The sequence below is a fragment of the Vicugna pacos genome, chromosome 22 (assembly GCF_048564905.1).
Source record: "Vicugna pacos chromosome 22, VicPac4, whole genome shotgun sequence".
NCBI classification, from domain to species: domain Eukaryota; kingdom Metazoa; phylum Chordata; class Mammalia; order Artiodactyla; family Camelidae; genus Vicugna; species Vicugna pacos.
This window is the reverse complement of record NC_133008.1, coordinates 32,383,017-32,409,965: the sequence shown is the minus strand read 5'-3', so window position 1 is coordinate 32,409,965 and position 26,949 is coordinate 32,383,017. Positions and strand designations below refer to the sequence as shown.

Below are 26,949 nucleotides of genomic sequence, written 5' to 3'. Positions count from 1 at the left end.
CGTGTTCGGGCGTCTCCGCCATTTTGTGAGTCTATAACTCGGAGCCGTTGGGTCGGTTCCTGCTATTCCGGCGCCTCCACTCCGTCCTCCGCGGGTTCCCTGTGTGTGCAATGGACGGGTGAGTAGTGTTTGTTCGCGGTCCCCGCCGCCGTTCTCGCGGTCCGGCCTTCCCCTCGACGTCGTCCCGATCTCCTCGGGGCGACGGTCCCGGCGCGCCGCTCCCTCCGCCTCCACCTCGGCCCCCGGGCGCCTCCGGTGTTCTTCCCGTCCCGACTTTGGGCCCGGGCGCTGCCCGGGGAGGGGTTCCCAGCGCACTGAGGCGGCAGGGGTTGGTGGGGGGTCGACAGGGCCGAGCCCTGCCCGCTTCCGGTGTCCACGCGGCCCGTCCCGAACGCACGCGGAGGCCGCGCGCCCTTCCCACTTCCTGTCCGGGCCCCGCGCGCACGCGTCGCCCTTGGCGCTCTGTGTGGCACCTCCGGCCCCCTGCACGGCCTTGGCGCACTCCGTGTGGCTCTTCCCGCGCCCGGTGGCCCCTTCGCGCGCCCCGCTGGGCCCCCCGCGCGCGTGCGCGGCCTTTCGAGGTCCCATTTGCTCTGGTGCGCGTGCGCGGCCTTTCCCGCCGCGCGGACTCTGCCCTGGGCCTCCCCCGCCCGCCGCCGGCCCGGGCGCGGCCGGAGACGCCGCCCTCCTGCCCGGAAGGGCGCGGGCCCTCCGCAGCCCCGGCCCTCCCGCCCGCCCGCTTTGTTTCTGCCCGGCCGTCTGGTGTGGCGCCCCCGGGCGCGATGCCCCGGGCGCGCTGGGGGCGGGGCGGCCCCGGAGCGGAATGCGCTCCCCGGTGCGGAGGTGCCGCGGGAGCTCCGCCGACCTGGAGTTGGGAAGGGCCAGGCCGCGCGGGGCTAGGTCTCTACCCGGGGAGGGTTGCGCTTTCCGCGTTGCACTCAGTTGGAAGGTTTTGAGGCCTTGGGATCATTTCTGATGGGGAGCTTTCAACAAGCCCTTACTTCCTCTGCTTTTCTGGGCGGGGGCGGGCGGTTAAAACGTGCCCGGAGGGTCACGTGCTTTCGGTGCCTCGGGTTTGAAATGATAGGTTTCAAGATGAATTAAGGCCAGCCTTTTAGAAAAATTGCTGCAGCAAGAAGAACTTGATCTCCTCGTGGTCTGCTTGCCGCTTCGGCTTGGGTGGACTTACCGGAGAACCCCTTCCGGAGCCAGCGAGCGGGGGGGGGCGCTCAGGAGCCCTGTGGGGGATCTCGACGGGGGTGGTGTGTCCTTGGCAGTCTGGTGCAGTTCTCGGGTTTTTTCTCTTAGAACTGTTTTGAGGGACGTCGTCTCCCCCAGACGCAGTTTGGGGCGCCGGGTCCCCTCTGCAGCCTCTGTAGGTGGTGTGGTTACGTAGGCAGCCAGGCCTGGCCATGCGGGAGCAGGTTCTGTTCGGCTGCCTTCTCTTTGGAAAGTTTGAAAACGTTTTCCGAAAAGGCCATTTTAAGTAGAGCACTTCCTGTGTTTGAGGCCCTCCCTGGGAGTTTGAGGCTGCGAGTCGGCCTGGGTTAACAGTTGGGAAACTGCATGCTTTTCATTCTTTGTTTTTCTGAGGTTTTTTTGGGGGGGCTCAGTAGGGTTTTTAAAGTCCATTGACACTAGCCCATGAGGTTTTTGTAGGGGAGTGGGGGAAGTTCTTCGGCGGAGGCAGTTGGTGAGGATGGTGCAGAGCAGGCTAGGGCTCAGTGCCCCACGGAGGAGCCGAGGGTCCTGGTGCTGCAGGCTTGCTTCCCTGAGGGCTGGAGGGGGAATCCCGCAGGCAGAGGCCCCAGAGCTGGCTTGGCTGGGTGAGGGGGCATCGTGTGACATCGTGGGAGGCTCTGGTCATGGGTGGCCAGGCCTTGGTGACCAGGTGATTTGATGAGGGGTGTTGCTGGGTAAGTTCTCTTCCTGGACGTTTTCTGAGCCATTAGGACATCGCCAGTTTGTTTGCCACATAGAAGCCCTCGGAGGGCTCTTCTGCTGGGTGCTAGGCGCCCCGCCTCCTGCAGCGCGGCCCTCAGCGGGAGAAAGTCCAGTCACGCGGAACCAGGTTGATGAGTAACTCACGTTAATCGTATCTGGTCGTTTCCATCGTGCCGCCCCTCTGGTCCCCCCTACCAGCCTGTCTTCCCTTCAGTAAACATTCCCGAAGCACTTCCCATTTCTAGAAAGCAAGCAGAAGCACTTGAAGCTTAATGAGCATCAAGTGTCCCTCCTAGGGGCTTTGAAGGGGGTGGCTTTGTGGTGGGACAGATCGGGAGGTGGGGCCGGGGGCCTGCCGGGGGAGGGGAGCTGGAGGACAATGATGGCGCCTTTTCAAGCTGAGATGAAGTGGACGGCAGCTCACTTTCCTGCCCAAAGCTCTCCAGTTAGAGGAGGCCTCCGATGGGGGGACTGGAGGAACCCACACTGTGCTCTGGGGATCCGGGCGAGGCCGGCCCTCCCGCCGGCTGAGGTGCTGTGGGCTCCCGTACCTAACGTTGTCCTTTTCTCTCTCTGCAGCATCGTCCCAGATATAGCAGTTGGTACAAAGGTAGGCACTCACGACTGACTTCCTCTCGATCGTGTTGACCCTGAGGCCCGTCAGCTCCTGCTGCAGAGCTCGGTGCCTCGTCCACCAGCAGTCCTCCCATGGCATCCAGTTTGCATTTGGGCGAGGGGAGTCGAGGTCGGGTGGGTTGGGTGGCCCCTCGGCAGTGAAGGTGTTTCAGGCTTTAGCTCATGACCCCTCTGCCCTGCTCTGGAATCGAGAGCTGACCAGTCCTGCGTGGACCACACAACTCACGGTTTGTGGGGTGTGCAGGGGGGCTGTCTTTGGTTTGATGTGGAGAATGTCACAATCTGTGTGCACCTCAAGCAGGTTGTGGGGTGAGCAGTGGGCTTGGAGAATACGTGGGCGTTCCGGGGTAAGTGGAGTGCACTTCTAATGACGCCCTTGTCCGGGTAATTTTTGTTCTGAAAAGTAGTATGTTTTTTGAGGTAGAGAAAGTCGGGCACTCTTCCCTCAACGCACAGGTCCTCAAGTGTCGTAGACGATGAGGGCGGGGGCGGCAGGAGTGCGAGGGGAGGCGGGAGCTAGGCTCGCTGCTTGGGGACTGGACAGCCGGGCTGTGGGAAGCACTGCTGCCCGGCTGGTTGACTTGGCAGTCCTGGCTGTGGTACTGGTCCCCTTGGGCCCTGTTCCCTGGGCTTGCTGCAGGTGGCTCGGGTGTCCTGAGCAGGCAGCCAGCTGGTTTCTGGTCCATTGGCTGTGGGGCCGCTGCAAGGTTTCAGTTTTCCCAGGTGGAGTCTTGTCTTCTCGCAGTGTCCACCCTGATCTTCCTGCAGATAAAACCTGCTGGGAGGCGGGAGAGGGACTTTAATCTAGAGTGCTTGTAGAGTCACAGAGATTCTGCTCCCTGCTTTTGTGGGAGCCGGTTTCCCCAGGCTGTGGGTCCATTATGCTCCCAGGGGACCTTTGTTCCCAGGATCAGACCTGCACAGGATGGAGACCCTGAGGCTCCCTGTGCCATGCCCCCCAGCAAGGCAGCCTGGGTCCCACCCCCCGCCTCCAGTTCAGAACCAGCTGTGCTGTGAGAGAGGTTCCCGAGTGCCGGCCTGCAGTGGGCACGTGCAGGGCTTGTCCTATCTGCTGGACTAGGGAGAGCCCGGCCCTGTGGCCTGCCCTCCAGCCGGTGGTCCTGGCTCTGGTGGGTTCCTCACAAGGCCTGCCGAGGTCTCCGTGCATGACCTGCCCACACGCCTTGGGGTTTTGCCCTCCCTGCGGTGTGTCTGGGCCCCAGTGGGCCGTCCGTTTGAGCTGCTGGTTTGGCCTGCACCTGGGGTCCCTGTGCTCAGGTCTGGGGGAGGAGGGGGGCAGCCAGGCCAGGCTGTGTGTTAGAACATTCCTGTCAACTGGTTGAAGATTGGTGCCAAGGTGCCTGAGGTTGTGCGTCTGTGTATAGGAGTCACGTGGGTGCGTTGTCCCTGTCATAAGGGGGGCCACGTCCCTGAGGGGGATGGGGAGGGGACAGTCAGGGCTTGGTCCCGAGCACGGAAGGCACGGTCCTGTCCCTCAGACCCAGGGCTCGGCTCTATTATGCCTGGTTTCCTGTGTGGCCCTCTGTCCAGTCACGGGTCAGCCTGGTGCCCTGAGGCGGTTTGGCAGGCTGGACTGGCTGTTGATTTTTAACACTTTGCTTCATTTGTATCAAAGTCCCCCTCTCAGGCAATCCTAGATTGTGTCCCAGTCCTGTTCTCTCCTGGTCTGAGTGGCCCCAAGTCTGAGCCCTGCAGCTCCTTCCGTGCTCGGGCAGGGACCTCGCTGCAGGTCAGCGAGGCTGGTGGCTCTCCGTGCGTAAGTCTGAGCCGGGGGCTCATGGACTGTAGGGATGCTGAGGGTGGGAAGCTGGGGGTAAGAAGATGCTCACTCGGCCTGGGTTCAGAGTCATATTTGGCAGGTAACTGGTAGTCGGGGAATCCTGTGACTCCCAGCGTTGTGAGGCCATGCCTGGTCTGGGTACTGATGATCAGAAGGGCTGCAGGAGGTTCTGGGCCTGGATCGCGGGGAGGTGGGCTCCCGCCCAGATGGAACATCGCTGCTGGCCGTCTGGGGGAGGGCAGAGAGGAGGTGTCCTTGAGAAGGGACAAGTTGGAGGGAGAAGGGGGCAGGCAGGGAGGTGGTTCTCCTCTGAGAGCTGGAGGCCCAGGCTGGGCTGGTCTTTCCAGGTCCTCCTGTTCTGGCCAGGTTGGGAGTGGGAAGCCCTACCTGCACCACAGACCCTGTTTGAGGAATGGTTCCCAGTTCCCGGTTGGGGAGCCCCTGCCCCATGGGCTCCAGCCCTGCTGTTTCCGGGGGCAGGGCCCCACCTGGGTCTGGGCTCTGTCCTCCCTGGCGGGAGGGACGCCTGCCTGCTCTAAGCCCAGGCTCCAGCTAATGATTCAATTAGATTGAGGCTAATGAGAAAACACGTTGTTTCTGGAAAGAAGACTGGTGGCTGGCGTCGCAGGGAGTCCTCACCCTGCCGCCAGAGAGGCAGTGTTACTGGTTGTCAGGCTCTGGTTTCCTCCGATGGCTGGAAAGTAGGACAGGCTCCTGCAGCCGAGCCGGTGGCTGCAGTGTGACAAGGGGGCTTTGTCCTGTGGGCTGGGACAGTCGTCGCGGGTGAAGCACAGCCTGGGAGTGGCCAGCTTGAGCCCTGTGTCCAGACAGGGAAGGTGGAGATGGGGCCACGTGCCATTCCACCCCCCAACCCCCGGCCCTGCTTCTGGAAAGCCCCCAGGCTACGCAGGTAGGGGAGGAGCTGTGTTGGGGCCTGGGCAGGACCAGAGGTCCTAGGGCACAGGGAGGACAAGCTGGGCATGGGGTGGCTGCAGCCCAGGGCCCTGGAGTCCCACTTAGCCCTCCCCTCTCTTGGCAGCGGGGATCTGACGAGCTCTTCTCTGCCTGCGTCACTAACGGCCCGTTTATCATGAGTAGCAACTCGGCCTCCACAGGTAACCACCTCTCTGCCTCTGTGACCTCAAGCCCTGCTTTCCTGGGAGCTGGGCAGGGGCGCCTCCGGGCAGGGGGAAGCTGATGCCAAGGGGGGTTACCTTGCTTCCCGGGAAAGCCTCGGTACCACTTGAACCCCGTTCCCCGCAGCAAATGGAAACGACAGCAAGAAGTTCAAAGGGGACAGCAGGAGTGCAGGCGTGCCCTCCAGGGTGATCCACGTCCGCAAGCTCCCCAGCGACGTCACCGAGGGGGAGGTCATCTCCCTCGGACTGCCTTTCGGGAAGGTCACCAACCTCCTGATGCTGAAAGGGAAAAACCAGGTACAAGGCTGGTATGAGGCCCACCCCTGGGGCAGCGGGGCTCCATGGTCTCGACCTGGCTGACCCCACCCTGTGCATACTAGGCTTTCATTGAGATGAACACAGAGGAGGCAGCCAACACTATGGTGAACTACTACACATCAGTGACGCCGGTGCTGCGGGGCCAGCCAATCTACATCCAGTTCTCCAACCACAAGGAGCTCAAGACCGACAGCTCTCCTAATCAGGCGGTGCGGTGCCCCTCGGGTGCGGGTGGGGGGCAGCGGGCCTGGGAGCAGCAGGACTCAAAGCTGTTCCCCCCACAGCGGGCCCAGGCAGCCCTGCAGGCTGTAAACTCAGTCCAGTCAGGGAACCTGGCCTTGGCTGCCTCTGCTGCAGCGGTGGACGCTGGGATGGCTATGGCTGGACAGAGCCCGGTGCTCAGGATCATCGTGGAGAACCTCTTCTACCCGGTGACCCTGGACGTGCTGCACCAGGTAAGTGGGTGGGTTTCCCTCAGGTGGGGCTGGGGCGGCAGGACCCACTGCCTTGGCGGGACACACCGCATGTGCTTTTCCCTCAGATCTTCTCCAAGTTTGGCACAGTCCTGAAGATAATCACCTTCACCAAGAACAACCAGTTCCAGGCGCTGCTGCAGTACGCCGACCCCATGAGTGCGCAGCACGCCAAGCTGTCGCTGGACGGGCAGAACATCTACAATGCTTGCTGCACGCTGCGCATCGACTTCTCCAAGCTCACTAGCCTGAACGTCAAGTACAACAACGATAAGAGCCGTGACTACACGCGCCCGGACCTGCCCTCTGGCGACAGCCAGCCAGCACTGGATCAGACCGTGGCCGCCGCCTTTGGTAAGGCCGCGCGCCCAGGAGGCGGGCCTGGGAGATGTGCCGTGGAGGCCTGGGCGCCACCCTCAGGTCTGGTGTGTTTCCAGGTGCGCCAGGTATCATGTCCGCCTCTCCGTATGCAGGAGCTGGTTTCCCTCCCACCTTTGCCATCCCTCAGGCTGCAGGTACTCAAACCCCCTACTCCACACTGGCTCCGCACGTCTGCTCTTGCGGGAGCCCCCCCTTTCTGGGCACGGGCCTCTGGGTCCCCATGGAGCCTGGACAGGGCAGCTGTAGGCCAGGCCGGGCGGAGCCCCAACTAACCCAGCAGTCTCTGGTCTGGTTCCCTTCAAGCCACGAGCGAGGACCAGCGCACACGCTTGGAGGGATGTGTCCCTAGTGGGTGCGGTTCAGTGGCCCGGTAAGCGGAGTGGCGTGAGCCGGGCGGGCACACCCAGGAGTCCCTCCTGGGGCCTGGGGGCCAGGTGCTCTCCCACCCACCCGCGTGACAGTCCTAGCCTGCTGCGTCCTGCCCCGCGTGCCGTCTGCATGGTGAGGGCCCCCGCATGTGCGCCTGGCTGAGGCGCCCGCGGGGCCGGAGCTTCCTGTGCTGTTTGGCGCATGTGGACGGGTCCAAACCCAGCACAACCTGTGCTGTGAGGGCAGGCACTGCGGGCCATGGGCGGGCATGGGATCGAGAGTGACACCACCTCCAGCGTGTCCTCGTGCATGAGGGCGGCCTGGCCTTGTGTCTGCCCTGTGGGAGAGGGGCGGGTTGCTCACTTGGCCGCCTCTCCCTCCCCAGGTCTCTCTGTTCCTAATGTGCATGGGGCCCTGGCGCCTCTGGCCATCCCGTCGGCAGCGGCGGCAGCGGCGGCAGCAGGCCGTATCGCCATCCCTGGCTTGGCGGGGGCAGGGAACTCTGTCCTGCTGGTCAGCAACCTCAACCCCGAGGTACGTGGCTCCTCCCTCCAGGCCGTTCCTCCTGGAAAGGCAGGGAGCAGGGAGTTGTGCTCCCAGGTTCTAGTGCAGGCTGAGCCCCCCACCTGCCTCCCGGGCGCTGGGGGCCTAGCGGTGTCACTGTTCTCTTTGCGCTGGCATCACTCCCTGCCGCCTCCTTTCCCGCAGTGCTTGGAGTTGTCCTGTTTGCCTCAGCACCTCAGTGTACGTTTCTAACTCCACAGCAGTGAGAGCTGGATTACTTGGTGCAGGGAAGCCACCTTGGCATTTGGAGCCCAACAAGCCTTGGTCTGCAGAGGCCTGCGGGCGCCTCTGGGGAGGGGCGCCAGCCACAGTCCCTGAGGTGGCAGGAGGGCCCCCGCTTGTCTTGGGGGATAGGTTCAGCTTGGGGTACAGGGGTGAAGTGATCAAGTCTGAGAGCAGTTCGCTCCCGGAGGACCGGGTGTCCTCTGTAAGGAGCTGCTCACGCCTGCTGACCGGCACTGGGACTCGGCCTCTGAGCCCTGTCCCAGCTCCTGGCAACACTGTCCACCGATAGCCAGTCCACATGCGCCTGGCCGGGAGGCCCCAGGAGGCTGGCGGCAGCCCCAGGAGATAGGTTCTGGAGGGCCTGGTTACGGGGAAGCGAGCAGGGCGGCAAGGGGGCGCCCTCTTGCCGTCCGCCCGCCCAGCGCGTGGCTCGTAATGTGTGTGGTCTTGACTGATGGGACAGCGTGTTTTCTTATGTATTTACTGACCTGTGTTTTTGCTACTTTTTTTCTTTTCTCCCCTTCCCCTTTCCCAATTTTTTTTCTTGCCCTGATCCGGAATTTCTTTGCCAACTGACTGCACGGTACTTCTGCTTCCTGTTGTTGCTTGAAACAAAACAAAACCATAAATAAATAAAAAAAAATTCCCCCTCAAACCCTGCTCTCCGGAAACCAACCTGCCCTTGAATATTAACATCCTGACAACTTCATCATCCATCAACCTGCACGCCTGCGGGGCTGCCTCCTCGTGGTGGACGATTGGCAACTCGCCCCCTGACCTCTCCCTTTCCCTGTCCCTCCGCTGCCTTGCTCTGCTGTCCTCTAAAGAGAGTCACACCCCAAAGCCTCTTTATTCTTTTCGGTATGTTATCGTTCACACTTTTATTACCTTGTTTTCATGTAATTGAGGTTGTTGTCCTGCCCTGAGGTGTGCTCGTGAGGTCTGGGCTGCGGTTTGCGCACGTTCTGGACCCGAGCATGCACTGCCCCGCATGCCGTGGGCAGAGTAAGTGTGTGGGTAGCATGCAGAGGATGGTCGTTTGGCACTTGGCCTTTTCCTGGAGTTTACGGCTTCTTTGCTGAAGGCAGCCTTCCTGGTAACTCCCTGTGACTAGACGCAGGTGCCCAGAGGCAGAATAAGCAAACCTTCGGGAAGAGCCGGCCCTGTGCGGGGTGTGTGGGTCGTGGGGGCTGGCGGGAGGCAGCCATGGGGTCTAGGGGCTCAGTGCCCTGTCCCCGTGCTTTTGAAGGCGTGTACGGTGACGTGCAGCGGGTGAAGATCCTATTCAACAAGAAGGAGAACGCCCTGGTGCAGATGGCCGATGGCAGCCAGGCCCAGCTGGGTAAGGACGGCCCTGGGTGGGGGCTCGGGGGGTGGGGCAAGGCGAGCACTGGGGGCCTAGGGTCACGTGTGTCCCCTCCCCAGCCTTGAGCCACCTCAACGGGCACAAACTGCACGGGAAGCCAGTGCGCATCACGCTCTCCAAGCACCAGAACGTGCAGCTGCCCCGCGAGGGCCAGGAAGACCAGGGCCTCACCAAGGACTACGGCAACTCGCCCCTGCACCGCTTCAAGAAGCCCGGCTCCAAGAACTTCCAGAACATCTTCCCGCCCTCCGCCACCCTGCACCTCTCCAACATCCCGTGAGTGCTGCCGTGGGGCTGCCCCCTGCTGTGCCCCGGGCAGGGCCCGGGGCTCACTCCTCCTTCCCACAGGCCCTCCGTGTCTGAGGACGACCTCAAGATGCTCTTCTCCAGTAATGGCGGGGTCGTCAAGGGGTTCAAGTTCTTCCAGTGAGTAGAGCCCCCCCCCAGGGTCTCCAACCTGTGTCCCCGTCCACATCCCCACCCCTCACTGCACTCACATCCCCACCCCTTACTGCACTCATTCCATCTGCAGGAAGGACCGCAAGATGGCCCTGATCCAGATGGGCTCGGTGGAGGAGGCCATCCAGGCACTCATTGACCTGCACAACCACGATCTGGGCGAGAACCACCACCTGCGGGTGTCCTTCTCCAAGTCCACCATCTAGGCCCCTAGGACCAGCCTGCCAGGTGCCTGGCCACAACTTCCGTCATTCCAGAAAAAAGCCACTTTAAAAAGCAGCTGAAGTGACCTTAAAAGACCAGAGATTTTATTTTTTTAAGAGAAATCAGTTTACCTGTTTTTAAAAAATTAAATCTAATTCACTTGCTTACCTAGGGGAGATGGGGTGCAGTCCTTGCCTGCACCCCCTGCTCCCCGCCCCTCGCCCGTGCCTTCTGCAGCTGCGGGGTGCGTGCTCCCAAACCTCCACGCGGCTCTCTTGTGCCTTAAACCCGCTGCTCTGGCAGGGCCTTCTTGGGGTAGCAGGCGTGGAGGGCTTTTGGGGCCTAAGGGGCCAGCCTCCCCTGGGATCATGTGCCTGGTGTGGCAGGAGGCTGAGAGCGGCCAGTCTGGCCGACACCCCAGATCCTTTAATCAAGTATGTGATTCTCCCTTCAAGTCCCAGGGCGAGACCCCAGGGCATGCCCCTGGCGCTTCTTCAGCTTTGTTTTCACCAGAACCTTTGTATTACGCTTTGATGCAGCTGCAGACTCTGTGCCTAGCAATATTTCCAGTTGACCAAATATCCTAATCTTTCTCATTTATATGCAAAAGAAATAGTTTTAGGTAACTTTTTATATAGCAAGATAAAAATGGTATGAGTGTAATCTAAAGTTTCTCCAGCAAGTATGACCTTGTATACTGTTATTTTATTCCTTGTAACGAAGTCGCAGGGCAGGATCCAGCCTCGGGGCAGATGCCGTGGCCAGCTGGGTGGCCCCCACATGCCTTACTCACACCCGACTGTCCTCGGTCAGGGAGGACGAGCGCTCTTAAACTTTCAGGGTTTCTTTTTTCCTGCAAATTTTGGACCAAAGTTTTGTTTTTTGTTGTTTTTTTTTTTTTTGGTCTGCCTCTAACGCTGGGACCCCAGGAGCTGGGGCAGCTGCCCTCCGGTCTTAACTGCCTCGTCCTGCACTCATGGGTCCAAGGGGCTCCCGCGCACAGGCCCCATGCTGGCCGGCCCTCCCTCGGGGTCTGGGCCCCGAGTTTCCATGTCGGGTGGAACAAGGGTGTAAATATTTATAATTTTTTATACCTGTTGTAAGTCACAAGGGGCAGCATATGCGGTTTTTTATGGTGACAGATGTATATTTTGATAACAGCGGTTACAGGCGCAGTGTTGTAAGGGGAGCAGGCAGAGTCCACTGCCCGCCGCCAGCTTGTAATGTGGAGAGAACTGAATTAAAGCAATTTTATAACAACTCCTGCCTTTTCCGTAGGCTCTTTTTTCCCGGCACATTGTAGAAGGCAGCTGGGCCGGTCTGTCCTGGACTGTAAATAAACTGTACCTGCACCTGATCTCCCTCATTGGGCCTGTTTCACTGCTTCTCTCCTGTGGACTCAGCTGCTTTGTCTCCACTTCTACCTTGGGGCTGGGGGGGGCTTGCTGGAGATGTGGGGGACTGAACAGGGTGGGTGGTGGGGAACAGACGTGGGGGCTCTGCCAGCCTTGGGGACCCTCCCACTGAGCAGCCCCGCCCCCAGGCAAGGGCGCACCTCCCCAGAGCCAGCTCCCAGCTACAAGCGGTGGGGCTGCTGGGAGGCTGAGCTTGCTTGCTGGGCCCACAGGACTCAGAGCCACACTCCAGGGTCATCTTTTATTGTCTGGACTTGGGAACAGCCCCCGTGTGCTCCCCACCCCCGCCCACCCTGCGCCCAGCCCTCAGTCCTTGAACCTGCGGGCCGCCTGCATCTTGCGGTAGTAGGCTTCCGCCTCCGCCCCAGCCGAGGCCTCCCGCTCGCCCAGCACCAGACCGCCTGCTTTGCGCCGCAGCGTGGACTCCCGGCTGGCCGGCCCCAGAGCCCCGTCGGCTGTTCCCAGGGTGGGCAGCCCCTCACCTGTGGCCAGGTTGACAGTGGCCACGGCCCCAAACCGTGGCTCCTCCTGGTCCACGTCACTGACAGACGAGCCCGGGGACACACCTGGTGGCTTGGGCCCCCCGCGGAAGCCGTGAGCCAGGTCCCCCAGCTCATAGCCGCCTTGGCCCTCCGGCCCCTTGGCCCCACCACCAGCTGCCTTCCACTCCCAGGGCCCATTACCCGCGGACAGGTGGACCACGGGGTGGTGAGGTGCGTGCGCGTCGATGGTGACGATGCTGGCTGAGTCGCGGTCTGACGGTGACCTGTACTGTGAGGAGTCGGAACTGGCGCTAGAGGACGAGGCTGTCTCGGCTGCCTTGGGGCCAGGCCCACCTGGTGCCTTGGACATGGCAATGACCTGCAGCAGCCGGGGCGGGTTGGCTACACGGGGCTGGGCAGAGGCCGTGGCCACAGTGGACCCACTCTTCTCAGCCATCATGAGCCACTTGGCCCTCACGGCCGCGCTGCTCTTAGGGGATAGGCCAGCCACCGCCTGGGCCCCCTCCTCAGGGATGTGCACCAGTGGCTGTGGCCCGGCCCTCGGCGGGAGAATGACCCGCGGCCCGAGCCCTGGACGGGCCTGGACAGTGGGGTAGAGTGAAGGCGGGGCCGGACCTCCTTCCTCCCCTTCCTCCTCCTCCTCCTCCTCCTCCTCTTCCTCTTCCTCCTCCTCTTCCTCTTCCTCCTCTGCCATGGGCTCCGCGGGCGCGTGCAGGTGCCCCTCATCCGGCAGCCCCAGGCCACGGCCCTCCAGCGACTTCTGCTTCCACTCGCTGATGAGCTGCTTGGAGCGTGAGGCATCGAGGGGCACGTGGATGGTCATGTGGCGGCGGGCGGGGTCGTCCAGCGAGGGTGTGCTGACGCGGGGCAGCGTGTGGCTGAAGGTCACCATGTTCTCCTTACCCATGGGACTGCGAGGGGCCAGCAGGTCCACGTCCACACTGGCCCGCTTCAGGCTGCCCAGTGAGGTCTTGTCGCGGGCCACGGGTCGGGGCACGCCCTCCAGCCGCCCAGGTGGGCCCAGCTCATCCGTGCTCACGGACTTGTTCTGCTGGTACACCGAGTCGTGGCCCCGCTGGGTCAGCGCCCGCAGCGCGTCCTTGGCAGGCGCTGGGGCCACAGATTTCTCTGCAGGCGGGGCCTGGAAGTTGCCCACCGCGTGGCAGGCCTGGGGGTGAGACGCAGGCTGTGGTGAGGCCAGCGGCTGGTGACCAGCGGCCAGGGTCCCCACTGGGCAGCAGACTTGACAGGTGGGTCAGAGGAGGGCAGTCCATGTGTTTCCCCGTGGGGCCTCAGGTCATCCTCTGCACATCTGGCAAGTCTGAGCCCATGAAGTTCTGACCCAGCTTCCAAGGGACAGCTTCCAGGACTCAGCAGAGTCCTCCAGGGCAAGGGCTGGCCTCCTCCCTCAGACCTGCCTCTCCAGCCAGCCTCCCCCATCAGACCTCCCCCGGGATGCCTGTGCCTCCCTGCTCAGCCCCTCACCAGGTAGGCAGCGATGCCGGCACCGATGAGGAAGCCAGCGTAGACGTCCACGGGGTGGCTGCGGTACTGCGTGATCTGGGTGAGGCCGCAGACGCCCGCCGCGATGGCAAAGGAGAACACCAGGATGGGCTTCAGCAGCTTGGTGGTGTCCGAGATGACAGAGTTGAAGTACATCTGCGGCGGGGCAGGCGGGCAGTCAGGGTGCGGGCCGGGCGGGCAGGCCGGGGAGGGGTGCGCTGGGACTCACCGACACGTAGACGGCAGCAAAGGCGGACAGGGTGGCGTGCTGGGATGGGAAGGTCTTCCTGCAAGAGGCGTGCAGGTGAGCCCAGCGGCTCTGGGTCCCCACTGGGCCTCAGCTTCCCCGAACGCTCACCAGGCCGGGGGCTGGCCACGCTCACCGTGCAGACAGGATGGCGTGGGTGTCGTGGCCGGAGCAGATGTCTTGCGTGATGTAGGGGCTGGCCTCACACGACGTGCCCAGCAGGGTGTAGTTGGGCTTGCAGACCGTCAGGAAGAAGGGCGCGTGGTAGCCTGTGGCCAGCTGGATGACGTCGGTCACCAGGGCTGTAGCACACAGGCCGAACACGTGGACGCCTGCAGGGGCAGAGGGGGAGGGCCAGGGCCCGGCACGGGAGCTGGGGCGGGGCCACCAACCTCAGTGCGTGGACAGGGACGGGGACGGGTGCCGCAGGCGACTCACCCACGAACCGCACTGTCCTCCGAAGAAAGGAGTTAAAGTTGCAGCCGCCGGCGTGGATGCTGCCCTCAGCCCCACCGGGGCCCCCACTGCGGCCCCACAGCCGGGACTGCAGGCAGTACAGCGTGCCCTCGCCGACCATGATCTGCCGGACAGGGAGATGCTCAGCCAGGCTCCTGGCCGGCGCCCCCGCAGGCTGGCCCAGCCCCGCACCAGGACTCACCGAGGCTGCAGGCGCAGCAAAGGCCAAGCTGAGCAGCATGAGCAGGGGGATGAGCTCCTCGCTGGTCTCCACGTAGGGCATGGAAAGTGTGCGGTCGTAGCACTGGAAACCCACCTTGGCCGGCTTGAAGAGGTCGGTCAGCTCCAAGAAGTAGAGGGACACGATGGAGGACGCCACTATGGGCAGCTGCAGAAGGACGACGGGCCAGGGTCACCCCGCGCTCGTTCACTGAGTCCTCTGCTCATGGACTCAGTCCAGCCCTGATTCGCCCACCTGTGCACCTGTCCCTGCTGCAGTTCGCCCACTCGTCATCTCATTCATCCATCCAGTGACCCACCCGCCAGAGACATTCCGCACCCGTAATCAACCCATGGACTAGCCCACCTGTCAATACTCCTTCCTTCCACCCACCCATTCATCTACCAACCACCCATTTATCTATCATCCATTCATCCACTTAACCATCCATCAACCTCCAATATCCATCCATCCGCCCACCCACCCACCCGTCCATCCACCTACACCTCCTTCCTTCCCTTCGTCCTTCCACCCACATACCCATCCAATCATCCACCATCCATCCATCCATCATCCTTTCATTCACCCATCCACTCATCCTTCCATCATCCATTCATCCAAACACCATCCATCCATTTATTCATTATCCATCTGACCCCCCCACCCACCCATCCACCCACCCGTCCATTGCTCTAGCCATCATCCATCATCTTCCATTATCCACCCATCAATCCACCATTCTTCCATCCACTCATCCTTCCTTCCTTCCATTCATCCATCCATGCTTCCTTCCATCCACCCACCCACCCATCCATCCACCAGTCCTCCCATCCACTCATCCATCATCCACTCAACCAAACACCCAACCATCCATCCATCAACTTCTAACATACATCTGTCCATTTATTCGTTATCCATCCATCAGACCACAAATCCACACATTCACCCATTCACCCATCCATCCATCATCCATCCATCCAACATCCATCCATCCATCCATCAGCTCACCCATCCATTCATCCATCAATCATCCATTCATCCAAACACCCACCCATCCATCAACTTCCAATATCCATCCATCAATTTACTATCTAGCCAACTGACTAGTCAGCCAGCCATCTACCCACCCACCCACTCATCCTCCCATCCATCATCCATCCATCGATCCACCAGCCAATCATCCATCTATTCATGCTTGCTTGCTTGCTTGCTTCCTTCCTTCCTTCCACCCGCTTACTCATCCATCCACCCAACATCCCTTCTTTCATTTCTCCCCTCCAGCCACTCCTGCTGTCTTGAACAACCAGAAACAACAGACAGGTTTCCACCTTTGGGCCTTTCCTCTCAGGGATGGATGGATGCACTCAGACATCCCTCTGGAGTCCTGGCCCTCTTTGGAGGGGCCCTTCCTGGCAGCAGTCTCCCTATCCCCCTTGCACTGCTTTATTTCCTCCAGAACCCAGACCCCTACGTGCCAACTTCACACTCAGTTCCAAGACCGTGGGCGTCTGGCCCATGGCAGGTGCTGAATGAATGAATAAATGAATGAATTCACTGAGTCCCTCATTCATGCAACTGTCCTTCCCCACACCCTGGTCATGTGCCCCCTGGAACTGGGCAAACAGCACACACAATGTTCCTCCTGCTCCCACCAGCCATAAGGAATTGATGGGAGACTGAGGGTCAGGATGCTGAGCTGCGCTTCACCAAGTCACAGACATGGCGCGGAGGAAGGCAGGAGGGCAGGATCTACACCTCACTCACGCACTCACTCACTCACACACACACTTGCTCACCCACTCTTTCACTCACTCACACGTGCACTCACACACTTACTCAGTCGGCAAACAACCACTGGGCAGATTCCAGTGGAATCTTCTGAGGGGAGCAAACCCTCCCAGCATCCTATTCCTCTCCCTCTGGTTCAAGGGTCTCAAATTTTAACACCCCAGGAGCCAGGTGGGGTGGCACTGTGGGACCAGAGAGTATGTGGGCCTCTCGGGGCCCAGATGCCTTAGGAAGCCCCCACCTCCACTCCTGCTTTGTATGGCACCTCGAGAGGGGCCTCGACCCTGAATCGGGGGCTCCCAGAGGAAACACACCAAAGTTGGGTTTGCAGGAGCTGGGCCGGTGTCCCAGAAGCATTTATTGAGCATCTGCTGCGTGCAGGCATGAGGCCCAAGGCAGTTGAATGAAGTGGTTCAGAGCCACCGACCTGGGTGCTGATCCTGGCTCCACCTCTCCCCCATGCCTCAGTTTCCCCAGCTGGAAACGGGAACCATCAAGCGGCCACCCCCCAGGGGTTCAACGAGAGGACTGGATGAGTAAACACCCAGAAAGTGCTTAGGACCTGGCGCAGTGGAGATGTCAGTCACAGTAGCTGTCGTGAGATGCTCTCTCTACATGACTTGGCTGGCTGGGGAGGCAATGTCAGGCCGCAGAGAGGGTGCAGGTGGGGCCTGGCTACAGCCTTAAAATCCTCAAACCCTTCAGCCAGAGGGTGCTGCTGAAGACCCACCCCCGCCTGTGACTCCCAAGCCAAGGCCCACCTCCAGCCCTCTGCCCACATCTCCTCCGCCCTAGGCCAGGCTGTAGGCAGAATAGGTGGCACCTGGGGGCAGCATGGGCGACGGGGCCCCACCTCTGGCCCACCATCCCCCGAGGGTCTGTGTGAACCCCACCTCCCACTCCTCACTGCTTTCAGAGACCCTCAGCTGGAAACCTGGAACTCCTCAGAGCCTACGTGCCCTCGAGGAAAGCCATCCACACACATTCACTGTGTTGTGCCAACAGGCTTGATTTGGGGGCGGGTGTTTAAAAAAAAAGAATGTCATACTGGCAGTAAAGGACATGCAGACCAGAGCTGGGAAGTGGTTTTCACTAACATGGGAGCAGGCATGATCGTGGGGAAACGGGCACACGTCCAGGAGCAGAAGGCTGCGGCTCCAGGGAGGAATCTGGGCTCTTTCCCCACTGACCACACGCTGCTCCCCGGGGATGTGTCCCGCACACAAGCTCCCTCTTCTGCAGGGTGACACAGGCCAAAGGGTTTAAAGAGTTTCCTTACAGGAGTGTGTGTCAAACAAAAGGCCAAGCGGCACCCAAGCACCCAACTAGCTGAGGGCAGTGCCTGAGCGCTGGAGCACTACGCAGCTGTGAGGAAGGATGGACGCCCCTTTGCGGGAGGATGGTAAGCAAAGATCGCTGCTAAAAAACGCCAAGAGCATTTTTAAAACTTGTGTTTTAAAAGGTGATGACAGGCGGGGGAAGGGTACAGCTCAGAGGGAGAGCTCATGCTTAGCATGCAGGGGTTGTGGGTTCAATCCCCAGCACCATCATTAAAATAAATACTTAAGACTAATTGCCTCCCCCCACCAAAAGAAAACCAAATAAACAAAAGGTGGCAGGGGAAGGGCTACACAGCTGGTGGACTCAAATGGGTGTGAAATGCCTTCTGGAAGGACACGGGGAAGGGGGCGGGGACTGCCTGCAAGGTGCTCCTGTGCCACGCCTTTGTGACACTGAGAAAGTCTAACGTATTGTGATGGAAATGCAAATTTGAAAAGTAATCAGATTTTCTGCACCAGGTTGGGTGGGGGTGGTGTTTGCTCACCTCCACCCTGCGGGGGCCCCTCACAGGAGCTGGGTTTCCTGGTCTGTCAGGTAGGAGGCGTCATAGCTAAACTAGGTGCTTAACACCCGTGTGGATGCATGTCACGGGCAGGATCATTAGCACTCATTCAGTGCCAGGTGGCAGGAGCTTTTCTTCTGTAAACGCTCACAAGGCCCTCACTACATGCCCGCCCGCCAGTTGGATCAGAGTTTGGAGAAATGCACTGACCTCCACCATGAGCAGAGGAGAGCTCTGAATTCAGCTCCTACGCGGGAGGAGGACCCTGCACCCACACCCAGCGCCCTCCATTCGTGGTCTCCAGCACCCTGCTCCAGCCCCTCCAGGGAGCTACTGGCCTGTACCCGAGAATAAAGGCCCCGCCTCCCCAGCATTCGCCCAGGCTCTTTTAAAGCCCCGAACACCCCTTTGCGCCTCCGAAGTCCTACACGGCCTGCAGAGCCCAAGTGTTCCGATCCCTCCCACCCCCAGGCACCCGGGCTGTGCCCCGACCCTAGGCTGAGGCGGGCCATACCCGCCCCCGTTTTTCAGCGTGGGAGCCCCCGGGGCGAGGGCCGGCGAAACCGAGGCCTCTGCACCCTGTCACCAGCGCGACACTCCCCCACCCCGCCGCTCACCTCCACGAAGTAGAAGCAAGGCAGAAGCGTCATGCTGTCCTTCGGGGTTTTATTCTTCTCCTTGGTCGAGATCATGGTGCTGCGGGCGCCACAGGCCGCGGCTGGAGGGGACAAAGCCGCGCTGGAGGAGGGGAGGCGCAGTCTGAGCCCTGGCGGGACCCGGTGCCCGGCGCCTGCAGGGGAGGGGCGGGCCGGGATGCGCAGGAACCGCTCGGGGAAACTGAGGCCCGGGAGAAGGAGGGACCGCGACCCAGCAACCTGCACACTGCGGCCCTCCCCAGCACCCGCTGCCGCCCGGGTGGGGGGTCGCCAGGGTCTCGACAGGGAGGGCGGGGCCGGCCTGGCTGCGGGGTCCCCCGGCCGGGGTCCGTCCTGCGCGTCAGGCGAGGGCCTGCGGGACGACGGAGGGCCGGGGCAGAGGAGGGGTGGGGTCCGGGCCCTCCGCCCGCAGGCCCCTCACCTGGCGCGCGCGCGCTCGGAGGGCGGAGCCGGCGGCCGCGGGGGCTGCGGCGCGGCGGGCACAAAGCCGGCCCCTCCCCCGCGGGGGCGGAGGGGAGGCGGGAGGCGGGGCTGGAGGGACCGCGCCCGGCCCGAGACCCCGCGCCCGGCGGCCTAGCTGCGGCGCGGGGTGGGGGGGCGGCTCTTTGTCTCCGCGCGTCGGGGTAGCGGCGCGCGTCCGTGGCCGGGCCCGGCCCCGGGCGCGCCGTCCCCGCCTCTGGCTCCCGCGCCCTCAGCCTCGGGGTCTCGGGGGTCTCAGTCTCCCGTAGGGGCGGCCGCGGGCCGGGGTCTGCGAGCTCCTCCCATCCCGGGCCTCTCGGATGGGCCTGGGGAGCCCCATCATGGCGGGGCGCGGGCGGGGTGTCTGGGTCGCTAGGTCTCCCGCGTCTCTGCCCCCCTCCCTGGCGCCCGTCGCTCGCCGGCGCGCGTTTCCATGGCGAGCTCCCCGGGCGCCCCGGCAGTCGGAGACAAAAGAAGCTGGGGGAGCCGCCCTCGTTCCCGGGCTTCCTCCCGGCGCCGCGCCCACCTCGTCCCCCGGGGTCTGCTCGGCGGGTCCCGGACCCTCGCCAGGCCCGCAGCGATCAGGGTGCACGGCCCGGGCTGTGGCGGCGGCGGAAAGGCCCTCGCGGTGAATTCGCGCGAGGCGCGCTCAGGCGGCGCTTGCTGTTGGCAGGTGTTTCCTGCTGTCCACGCGCAGCCCTGGGAGGACGGGACCAGCTAACCCTCATTTTCTGAGTGGGTCAGCTGAGGGCCCCGGGGGACTTAAATCGCTGTGCAAAATCGCCAGGGCCCAAACAGCAGGACTGTACTGGGTTCATTTGTTCACCGTCTCCTGAGCACCTACTGTATACCTGGCCCTGTGCAGTCACGGGGGAGCCTCTGAGAACCGAGGCAGACCCCCCAGATCAAGCCCGCGGATGTTTGGGGGTGAGGGCTGTGCTAATTAAGAGCCCAGTGTTTTCAGCCACTGATCTTCATTTCCCTTTGGCGGTTCACACCCAGCTGCCTTCTGGCTGCGGCCCTTTTGGTTGTTAAAAGAGACTCGGCTCCACGTGTTCTCTAAGACGACTGGGTGTTAAGGGTCCAGAGGGTTTGAATCCCACCAGGGCCTCAGTTTCCTCATCTGTAAGGGGGGCTTGGGCTACACCTGGGCTGCCTGTCCTGACTCCCCCGAGCCCGATGCTGCCAGGCCTTGGTTTCCCCGCCAGCCAGAGGGGAGCCTGGCCTGGGCAGCCGTTGGGAATCCGGGTGTTGAAAGGTGACCACAAACAGCCCCTGGGGGACGGGAAGAGGGGAAAATGGGGCAATCACTCTTGTGTGCCTCCTAGGGGGTAGGAGCAGGAAGGGGTGTCCTGGGAGACCCTGGGGGTCCAGGAGAGCGTCTGGGGAAGTATCAGGATCAGGGTGCGGTCATTCTTTCCAAATATCCTCTGTGGTGGAGATGGTGCGAGGCCAGCTGTGATGGCACGTTGCTCAGCAGGGGGCCTGGACTTGATCCTGGGCCACTAGGGAGCCATGGGAGAGTTTAGAGCAGGCAAGAGGGACTGAGCACACCAGGTGTGGCTCAAAACCTCTTGCACATATTAACCCACTGGATGTGCACCACAGCTCTCTGGGGAGGGCTGTTCATGCCCTCGGGCATGGAGAGGGAAGCTGAGGCCAGAGAGGGGACCCTGGAGTCACCCCACTGGGGAGGGATGGACCTATGGGCCCAGGAGTCAACTGAATCCCCCACTGTGCTCTGGGCAGGCTGGCTGGCCCGGTGCAGGGCAAGGAAAGGGTAGGCGGCAAGCTGGGGCCTCAGGAGGGGCAACGCACAGGCAGGGTCCATGGAGGGTGGGCAGGGGAAACAGGCTGGGGGGACACTGGACTGAGGCAGAGGCCTGGGGGCTGTGCCAGGGACACAGCTAGACAGAGGCAGGGCCGTGAGACTCGACAGGGGCCAGGCCTGAGTCCAGGACCCCGGCATTTAAGCTGGGCAGGGGACCTGAAGTCCACCCTGACCCCCACTCCCTACACCCTCCACAGCCCTGGCCTGGAAGAGCCCCCCAAAGCCCGGCACGGACTGGTGTCCCGAGACGTGAGGGACCATGACCGTTCGCAACCTCTTGGTTTCACCTTGGAAATAGATCCTCTTCTTAAAAATGAAGGTGAAACTCACAGAACATAAAATCATCCATCTTAAAGCATCCCCTCCAGTGGTTTTGGGAACATTCACAGAGTTGTGCAACCATCCCCACAGTCTAATTCTAGAACATTCCATCTCCCCTAATAAAACCCCATGTCCTTCCACTATTATCCCCCTAAGCCCCTATCCCCACAGCCCCTGACAGGGCATGATACATAATGAATACTTTTTACCTACAGGATTTTTATCCGTGGGCACCTGTCTGGGTCACCCTCCCGCCCTCAGTCTGTACGTCTGTACAGTGGGCAGGCACGGCTGTGGGGGCCCCCAGAGCCACATGGTGCTTGAGAGGTTGTGGCCCCTTCCCATTTTGAAGCAGGGTCTTTGGAGATTTCAGGCACCCAGGACCTGAGCAAGAGATGAGGCCAAAGGGAGAGAAAAACAAGGCTGAGTATCCACCATACATAAAAAATTCTTATAACTTAACAACAAAAAGACAAACAACCCAATTAAAAATCGGCAAAGGACGTGAGCAGCTACTTCTCCAAGAAAAATACACAAGTGGCCAACATGCTGTGAAAAGACTCTCAAGATTATTAGTTATCAGGAAATGCAAATCAAAACCACACTGAGACACCACCTCATACCCACGAGGATGGCTAGAATGAAAAAGGGAAAAAAACACAGTGCTGGCGAGGAGGTGAAGAAATTGGAATCTCAGGCACCGCTTGCGGGGAGTGAGATGGTGCGGCTGCAGCGGAGTCTGGGAGCGCCTGAAGACGTTCGGTGCCAAATTATCACATCACTCTGCAGTTCCACCCCAAGGCCTGCACCCAGAAAACAGAAGACAGGTACCCAGACAACTGTGGGTGCATGTTCCCAGCAACATGGTTCACAGCAGCCAAAGGTGGGGCCCAACCCAAATGTCCTTCAGTGAAGGAAAGTGCCCCTCCCCACATGAGAATATTATTGAACAGAAGAGAAGCCCTGACACTTGCCACCACGTGGACGGACCCTGATGACACGGTGCTCAGGGAGAGAAGCAGACACAGGAGGACACACAGCGTGTGACTCCATAGATGTGAGGCGTCCAGAAGAGGCCAGTCCACAGACACAGGGAGGGGGCTCCTAGTTGTCAGGGGCTCGGGAGGGTGGGGGGTGACTGTTGGTGGGGACGGGGCTTCCACTGGGGTGATGGAATGGTCTCAGATTGTGATTATGGTTGCATAACTGTGAAGATACTAAAAAACCATTGAATCACACGCTTTAAATGAGTGAACTGTGTGATGTGTGAATTATATCTCAATAAAGCTGTTTGTAAAAAATTCAAAACAGTGAAACAGACACATGCCACAGCCCGCTGGACTCAGCCCGGCCTGCCGCCTCCAGCAGGCCCCGTGGGCAGCGGACTGGCATTCCAGATTCTGCTGGAGAGCAGGTGACTGCCCTCTCTCCTGGGGGGCGGCCCACAGTGCTGAGGGGAGGACGGGGCCCAGGGCAGGCGGTTGGCCTGGGCCAGGCAAGCCCCAGGAGCAGTTGGCTCTGGAGACCTTGGGCAACTTCCTCTTTTCCCACTGGGAGGGACTGGCCTAGGGGTGGGAAGTGGTTGCCACGGGCCTGGGTATAAGGGCACCACCTTCACCACCACCCTGCAGCCTCATCATGCCAGCACTCAGGCTCCTGGGCCTGCTGGCCGGCCTGCTGGCGACCTCTGCAGCCGGTGAGTGCCCACTCCATGCCCGGCATCCCGTGTCTCTGCTGGGGTCCAGTTGCAGGGGAGAGGCCCAGCAGGGAGGGACCAGCTGGCCCCAGGGCCTGCTTCCCCAGACTCAAGAGAAGGAGAGCAAGCCAGCCCAGGCCACACAGCCAGAAGCTCCCTGAAGGACATGCCTCAGTCCTTTTAGGGAACAGGGTGGTGGGGGGAGTCTGGGCTCTCCCTAAGGACAGGGCTGAGGCTGAAGGGCTGCACCCTTCCCTCCCCAGGCGCGGCCCCCCTGGTGGACATCGTGGGTGGCAGAAGGGCCCAGCCGCAGCAGTTCCCCTTCCTGGCCTCCATCCAGAACCAAGGGAAGCACTTCTGCATGGGCTCCCTGCTCCACCCCCGCTTCATCCTGACAGCAGCCAGCTGCTTCCGCAGCAGGTGAGGAGGGGCCCTGGGGTGGAGACTGGGCTCAGAGAGGGAGACGTTGCGGGAGATTCCTAGGGGTCGCCTGATAGGGGAGGAGGGGCGGGGCTTGGCCAAGGGGAGGGTTCTCCGGAATGGGTGAGGGGCTCAGAAAGGGACATGGGAGCCTAGGACGGGCTTGATCTGGACGCCGAGGGGAGACAGGCTGTGGAAGGAAGGAGGCCCGACCATCACCGCTGTCCTCCCCTGGGCTCCGGAGCTGCGGGCTGGTGATTCCCTGCCTTATTTGCAAGCCTGCAGGGCCCAGGGCCCAGGGTGGGGATAGAAGGTTGGGGGCTTCCCCGCCAGCCCCCAGGGCTGCCCCAGCTTGGTGTCTTCCCCCTCTGCCCCCACCTGCTCTTAGGAACTCTGGGATTGCCACTGTGGTGCTGGGTGCCTATGACCTGAGGCGGCGTGAGAGGACCCGGCAGACCTTCTCCATCAGGGGTGTCAGCGAAAATGGCTATGACCCCCAGCAGAATCTCAACGACGTGCTGCTGCTGCAGGTGTCGGGGGAACGGGCGGGGGCGGTGGGTCGACCTGAGGGGCTAAGGAGGGAGGGGCCACGGGTCCAAGCCTGGCGTTCTGTTTCCTCTGGCAGCTTAAACCACAGAGCAAAACGCACAATGCATTCGTCTGTCCTCTAGTTGGTGGACACGTTAAGTTATTTCCAGATGTTTCCGTTAGGACAGAATCACAGTGAACCTCTCTGTACATATTTCTTTGCAAAACTTTCTGCAGAGCAGCCACAGAAGCTGGGCTAACTTACCCTCCTGCGAGCAGAATTTGAAACTCCCCATTTCTCCACATCTTAACTGACACTGGGTATTTGATTTAAAAAAAATTTTTTTTCTGCCAGTTGTGATGGGGCGGAGGAGAGGGGCATGGTGCCTTGTTTTATCTGCATTTCTTCGGCAAGCTTTTCACCTTCCGGCTCTCTCAAGGGTGTTTGTGGTAAGAATGATTGATTCTTCTTTTTCTGCAGTGGAGAAACTAGAGGTCCAGAGAGGTAAAGTCACTTGGCCAGGATCCCACAGCAGGTTACTGCCTCAGCTGGGATTTGAACCCAAACCACTTTACATACCAAAATGCATGTTGCCGCTATTCTGGCTCTCAGCTGGGCCCCACGAGGCTCTGGTCTCCAGTTCCGCCCTCTCCTGACCGCGTCTCCCTCCCCAGCTGGACCGTGAGGCCAACCTCACCAGCAGTGTGGCGCTGGTGCCGCTGCCCTCCCAGGACGCCATGGTGGAAGCCGGCACCAACTGCCAGGTCGCAGGCTGGGGGAGCCAACGGCCTAGAGGGAGGCTCTCCCGCTTCCCAAGGGTCCTCAATGTCACTGTGACCCCCTCAAGCCGGTGTCGCCCCAACAACGTGTGTACTGGCGTCCTCACCCGCCGAGGCGGCATCTGCCAGGTACGGGTTCCTCATGGTGGGAGGAGGGGTCTTGAAAGGTGGTGAGCTCTCCGAGGTGGGAGAAAGCAAATCTAGGACAAGGGTCCTGGGATTATGTGTGGAGTCAGAATGGGATGTTTCAAACACTGGAGCATCTTACCAGCATGAGAAACAGTATTCCTTAAACACTGCACTCCAAGCCCCGTGCTGGGGGCTGGAGACACGGCCGGGAGCAGGACGGGCAGGGCCTGAGCTTTTGAAGCAGGAGCCCCAGACCTTGTCAGGACAGGGGCATGCCCAGGGCACATCCAGCCGGGGTGTCAGGAAGTTCCCAGAGGCAAGCGGGACCTGAACTTCAAGCAGGAATTAAAGCAGCACTGGCGAGGGACAAGCCTGCAGGGAGTGGGGGCAGCACGTGCAGAGGGCCACGGGCAGGAGCAGGCAAGGGCTCCAGGCGTCAGAGCAGTGGCTCTGGGCAGCGAGAAGCAGGGGAGCTGGGCCTGGGGCGCCCTGACTCGCCTGTCTGTCCCCCACCCAGGGAGACGGGGGCACCCCCCTTGTCTGTAACGGCCTGGCGCACGGCGTGGCCTCCTTCTCCCGTGGGCCCTGCGCCAGGGGCCCTGACTTCTTCACCCCCGTGGCGCTCTTCAGAGGCTGGATTGATTCAGTTCTAAACAACCCGTTGGATCAGCACCATCCTGACAACAGACCCCCAGGCGAGCCAGTGGAGGGCCTGTGACCTCCTTTTGAGCAGCCCCCACGCCACACCCCAACGGTGCAGGTCAAACCCTGGTGCCCCATCGCCGGCCGAACGGTTGTGACTCTAATAAAGAAACTCCGCATTGTCTACGTGGAAGCTGGTTTCTGCTCTGCCAGGGTGGGCAGGGGCTCGGGGCCAGAGCGCTCAAACACCCACCAGCTTTAGGCGCATCCACTGCAAGGGGCCACCACTCCCTGAATTCGCTCCCAGCCCTGAGAGCCAGGGGCTCGTGTTATCCCCACCTGACAGAGGAGGAACCCAGGCTCAGGGAGGGTGAGTGAGATCACACAGCCAAGGTGGGCTTTGAACCCAAATCTGTGAAATTCCAGTCCCCTTTAACCGTCTCTCATTTTGGTGGAGAATACAGTCACCCCTTAGCATCTGCAGGGGCTCGGCTCCAGGACCCCGGGGATGCCGAAATCCGCAGACACTGAAATCCCTTACATCAAGGGGCGTAATATTTGCGTGCAACCTACCTACATCTGCCGTACATTTTAAATTATCTCTAGATGACTGATAATAACCTCATACAATCTAAATGCTGTGGAGATAGTTGCCTGGGCACAGCAAATTCAAGTTTTGTTTTTTGGAACTTTCTGGGGAAATTCTTTTCCAAATGTTCTTGATCTGCAGTTGATTGAATCTGCGGTCGTAGAACCAGCTGATACCGAGGACCAGCTGCATGTTGTGCAGCAGCATCAGAAGACAGGAGAGAAGGGGTGAGGTGCAGCTCAGTGGTGGAGCACGTGCTTAGCATGCACGAGGTGCTGGGCTCAATCCCAGTGCCTCCAATTTGAAAAAGAAATTAAATAAAAAAAAAAAAGACACCCAGGAAACTGACTTCAAACTATTTGCCACTTGAATCACAGGTTAATGAGCCTAGTATGAAAAGAGCTAAAATATAAATATAAAATAATAAATATAATGATATAAATGATACCTAAAACACAATAATTGTATAAATATAATTCCATAAGTAATCATAAAACAATAAATATAATTGTATAAATAGCATACAAATTAGAACAAATATAATAGTTTACCAAACTAAATAAAATTATCTTACTAAAATAAAAATTAAACCATAAAAAAAGTTTAAAAATTAAATCATACTAAATATTGGTAGTATAAAATATTATACATGTATTTTAAAATATTTACTTAATAACATATGATAAATCATAATAAATCCATTGTATAAATATTGTTTATATTTAATGTATATATTTATAATATAATAAATATAATATGCACCTGAAAGTCAATAAGAAAAAACCCAAGAGCTCACTAGTAAAAAAGTGGGTAAAGGGTGTGAACCGTTGGCCGCAGAGAAACACAGAAGGCTCTGGACAATGTGGAGACCTCCCCGCCTCACCCGGGACGGGAGAAATGCCAGCTGGCCTCCCGGAGGCAGTTTTCTGTGTCTGCCTCTCTCACTGAGCATCGTGTTCTCGGGGTCCGTCCACGTGGGAGTGGGGGTCAGGGCTGCTCTCCTTCTCACGGCTGAATGATGCTCCCGTGTGTGTTTCCTTTCAT

The 26,949-nt window shown here is 60.2% G+C and overlaps 3 protein-coding genes across 7 annotated transcripts; 2 read left to right on the top strand and 1 right to left on the bottom strand.

The window, feature by feature from the left end:
• Positions 1-7: 7 nt before the first annotated feature.
• Positions 8-11,139, top strand: PTBP1 (polypyrimidine tract binding protein 1). Of its 5 annotated transcripts, none has more exons than XM_006206444.4 (14): positions 9-118; positions 2,524-2,554; positions 5,421-5,496; positions 5,645-5,817; positions 5,901-6,047; positions 6,123-6,293; positions 6,380-6,665; positions 6,749-6,826; positions 7,447-7,595; positions 8,678-8,711; positions 9,100-9,192; positions 9,276-9,492; positions 9,565-9,642; positions 9,749-11,139. In XM_006206444.4, the coding sequence occupies exons 1-14, from the start codon at positions 111-113 to the stop codon at positions 9,879-9,881; spliced, it is 1,674 nt and encodes a 557-aa protein (XP_006206506.1). In that variant the 5' UTR covers positions 9-110; the 3' UTR covers positions 9,882-11,139. The 5 variants fall into 5 exon arrangements, with proteins under 5 accessions (XP_031529742.1, XP_006206506.1, XP_015096680.1 ...); XM_015241194.3 differs by lacking the exon at positions 9-118 and adding an exon at positions 1,003-2,071; XM_031673882.2 differs by lacking the exon at positions 6,749-6,826 and having other exon boundaries at positions 8-118.
• A 422-nt stretch (positions 11,140-11,561) lies between these two features.
• Positions 11,562-18,925, bottom strand: PLPPR3 (phospholipid phosphatase related 3). Its single transcript, XM_006206443.4, has 7 exons — positions 18,472-18,925; positions 14,206-14,391; positions 13,986-14,127; positions 13,684-13,879; positions 13,530-13,587; positions 13,283-13,456; positions 11,562-12,965 (listed from the first exon to the last, which is right to left on the bottom strand). Exons 1-7 carry the CDS (start codon positions 18,544-18,546, stop codon positions 11,601-11,603), a joined length of 2,196 nt encoding a protein of 731 aa, XP_006206505.1. The 5' UTR covers positions 18,547-18,925; the 3' UTR covers positions 11,562-11,600.
• Positions 18,926-22,700: 3,775 nt separating this feature from the next.
• Positions 22,701-25,502, top strand: AZU1 (azurocidin 1). The gene is made up of 5 exons (XM_072947041.1): positions 22,701-22,817; positions 23,081-23,237; positions 23,626-23,767; positions 24,441-24,674; positions 25,192-25,502. Exons 1-5 carry the CDS (start codon positions 22,760-22,762, stop codon positions 25,390-25,392), a joined length of 792 nt encoding a protein of 263 aa, XP_072803142.1. The 5' UTR covers positions 22,701-22,759; the 3' UTR covers positions 25,393-25,502.
• Positions 25,503-26,949: the final 1,447 nt, after the last annotated feature.

What these genes read in the sequence shown, in the direction of transcription:
- PTBP1 (XM_072948140.1), top strand. Translation starts at nt 2,324, where the DNA reads ATGATGGCGCCTTTTCAAGCTGAGATGAAGTGGACGGCAGCTCACTTT. An exon ending in TGCCATCCCTCAGGCTGCAG is followed by an intron (nt 6,827 to 7,446) that starts GTACTCAAACCC and finishes CTCCCTCCCCAG; the next exon opens with GTCTCTCTGTTCCTAATGTG. An exon ending in CTGCACCTCTCCAACATCCC is followed by an intron (nt 9,493 to 9,564) that starts GTGAGTGCTGCC and finishes TCCTTCCCACAG; the next exon opens with GCCCTCCGTGTCTGAGGACG.
- PLPPR3 (XM_006206443.4), bottom strand. Translation starts at nt 18,546, where the DNA reads ATGATCTCGACCAAGGAGAAGAATAAAACCCCGAAGGACAGCATGACG. An exon ending in TTGCTGCGCCTGCAGCCTCG is followed by an intron (nt 14,128 to 14,205) that starts GTGAGTCCTGGT and finishes CCTGTCCGGCAG; the next exon opens with ATCATGGTCGGCGAGGGCAC. An exon ending in TTGCTGCCGTCTACGTGTCG is followed by an intron (nt 13,457 to 13,529) that starts GTGAGTCCCAGC and finishes GCCCCGCCGCAG; the next exon opens with ATGTACTTCAACTCTGTCAT.
- AZU1 (XM_072947041.1), top strand. Translation starts at nt 22,760, where the DNA reads ATGCCAGCACTCAGGCTCCTGGGCCTGCTGGCCGGCCTGCTGGCGACC. An exon ending in GCCAGCTGCTTCCGCAGCAG is followed by an intron (nt 23,238 to 23,625) that starts GTGAGGAGGGGC and finishes ACCTGCTCTTAG; the next exon opens with GAACTCTGGGATTGCCACTG. An exon ending in GCCGAGGCGGCATCTGCCAG is followed by an intron (nt 24,675 to 25,191) that starts GTACGGGTTCCT and finishes TCCCCCACCCAG; the next exon opens with GGAGACGGGGGCACCCCCCT.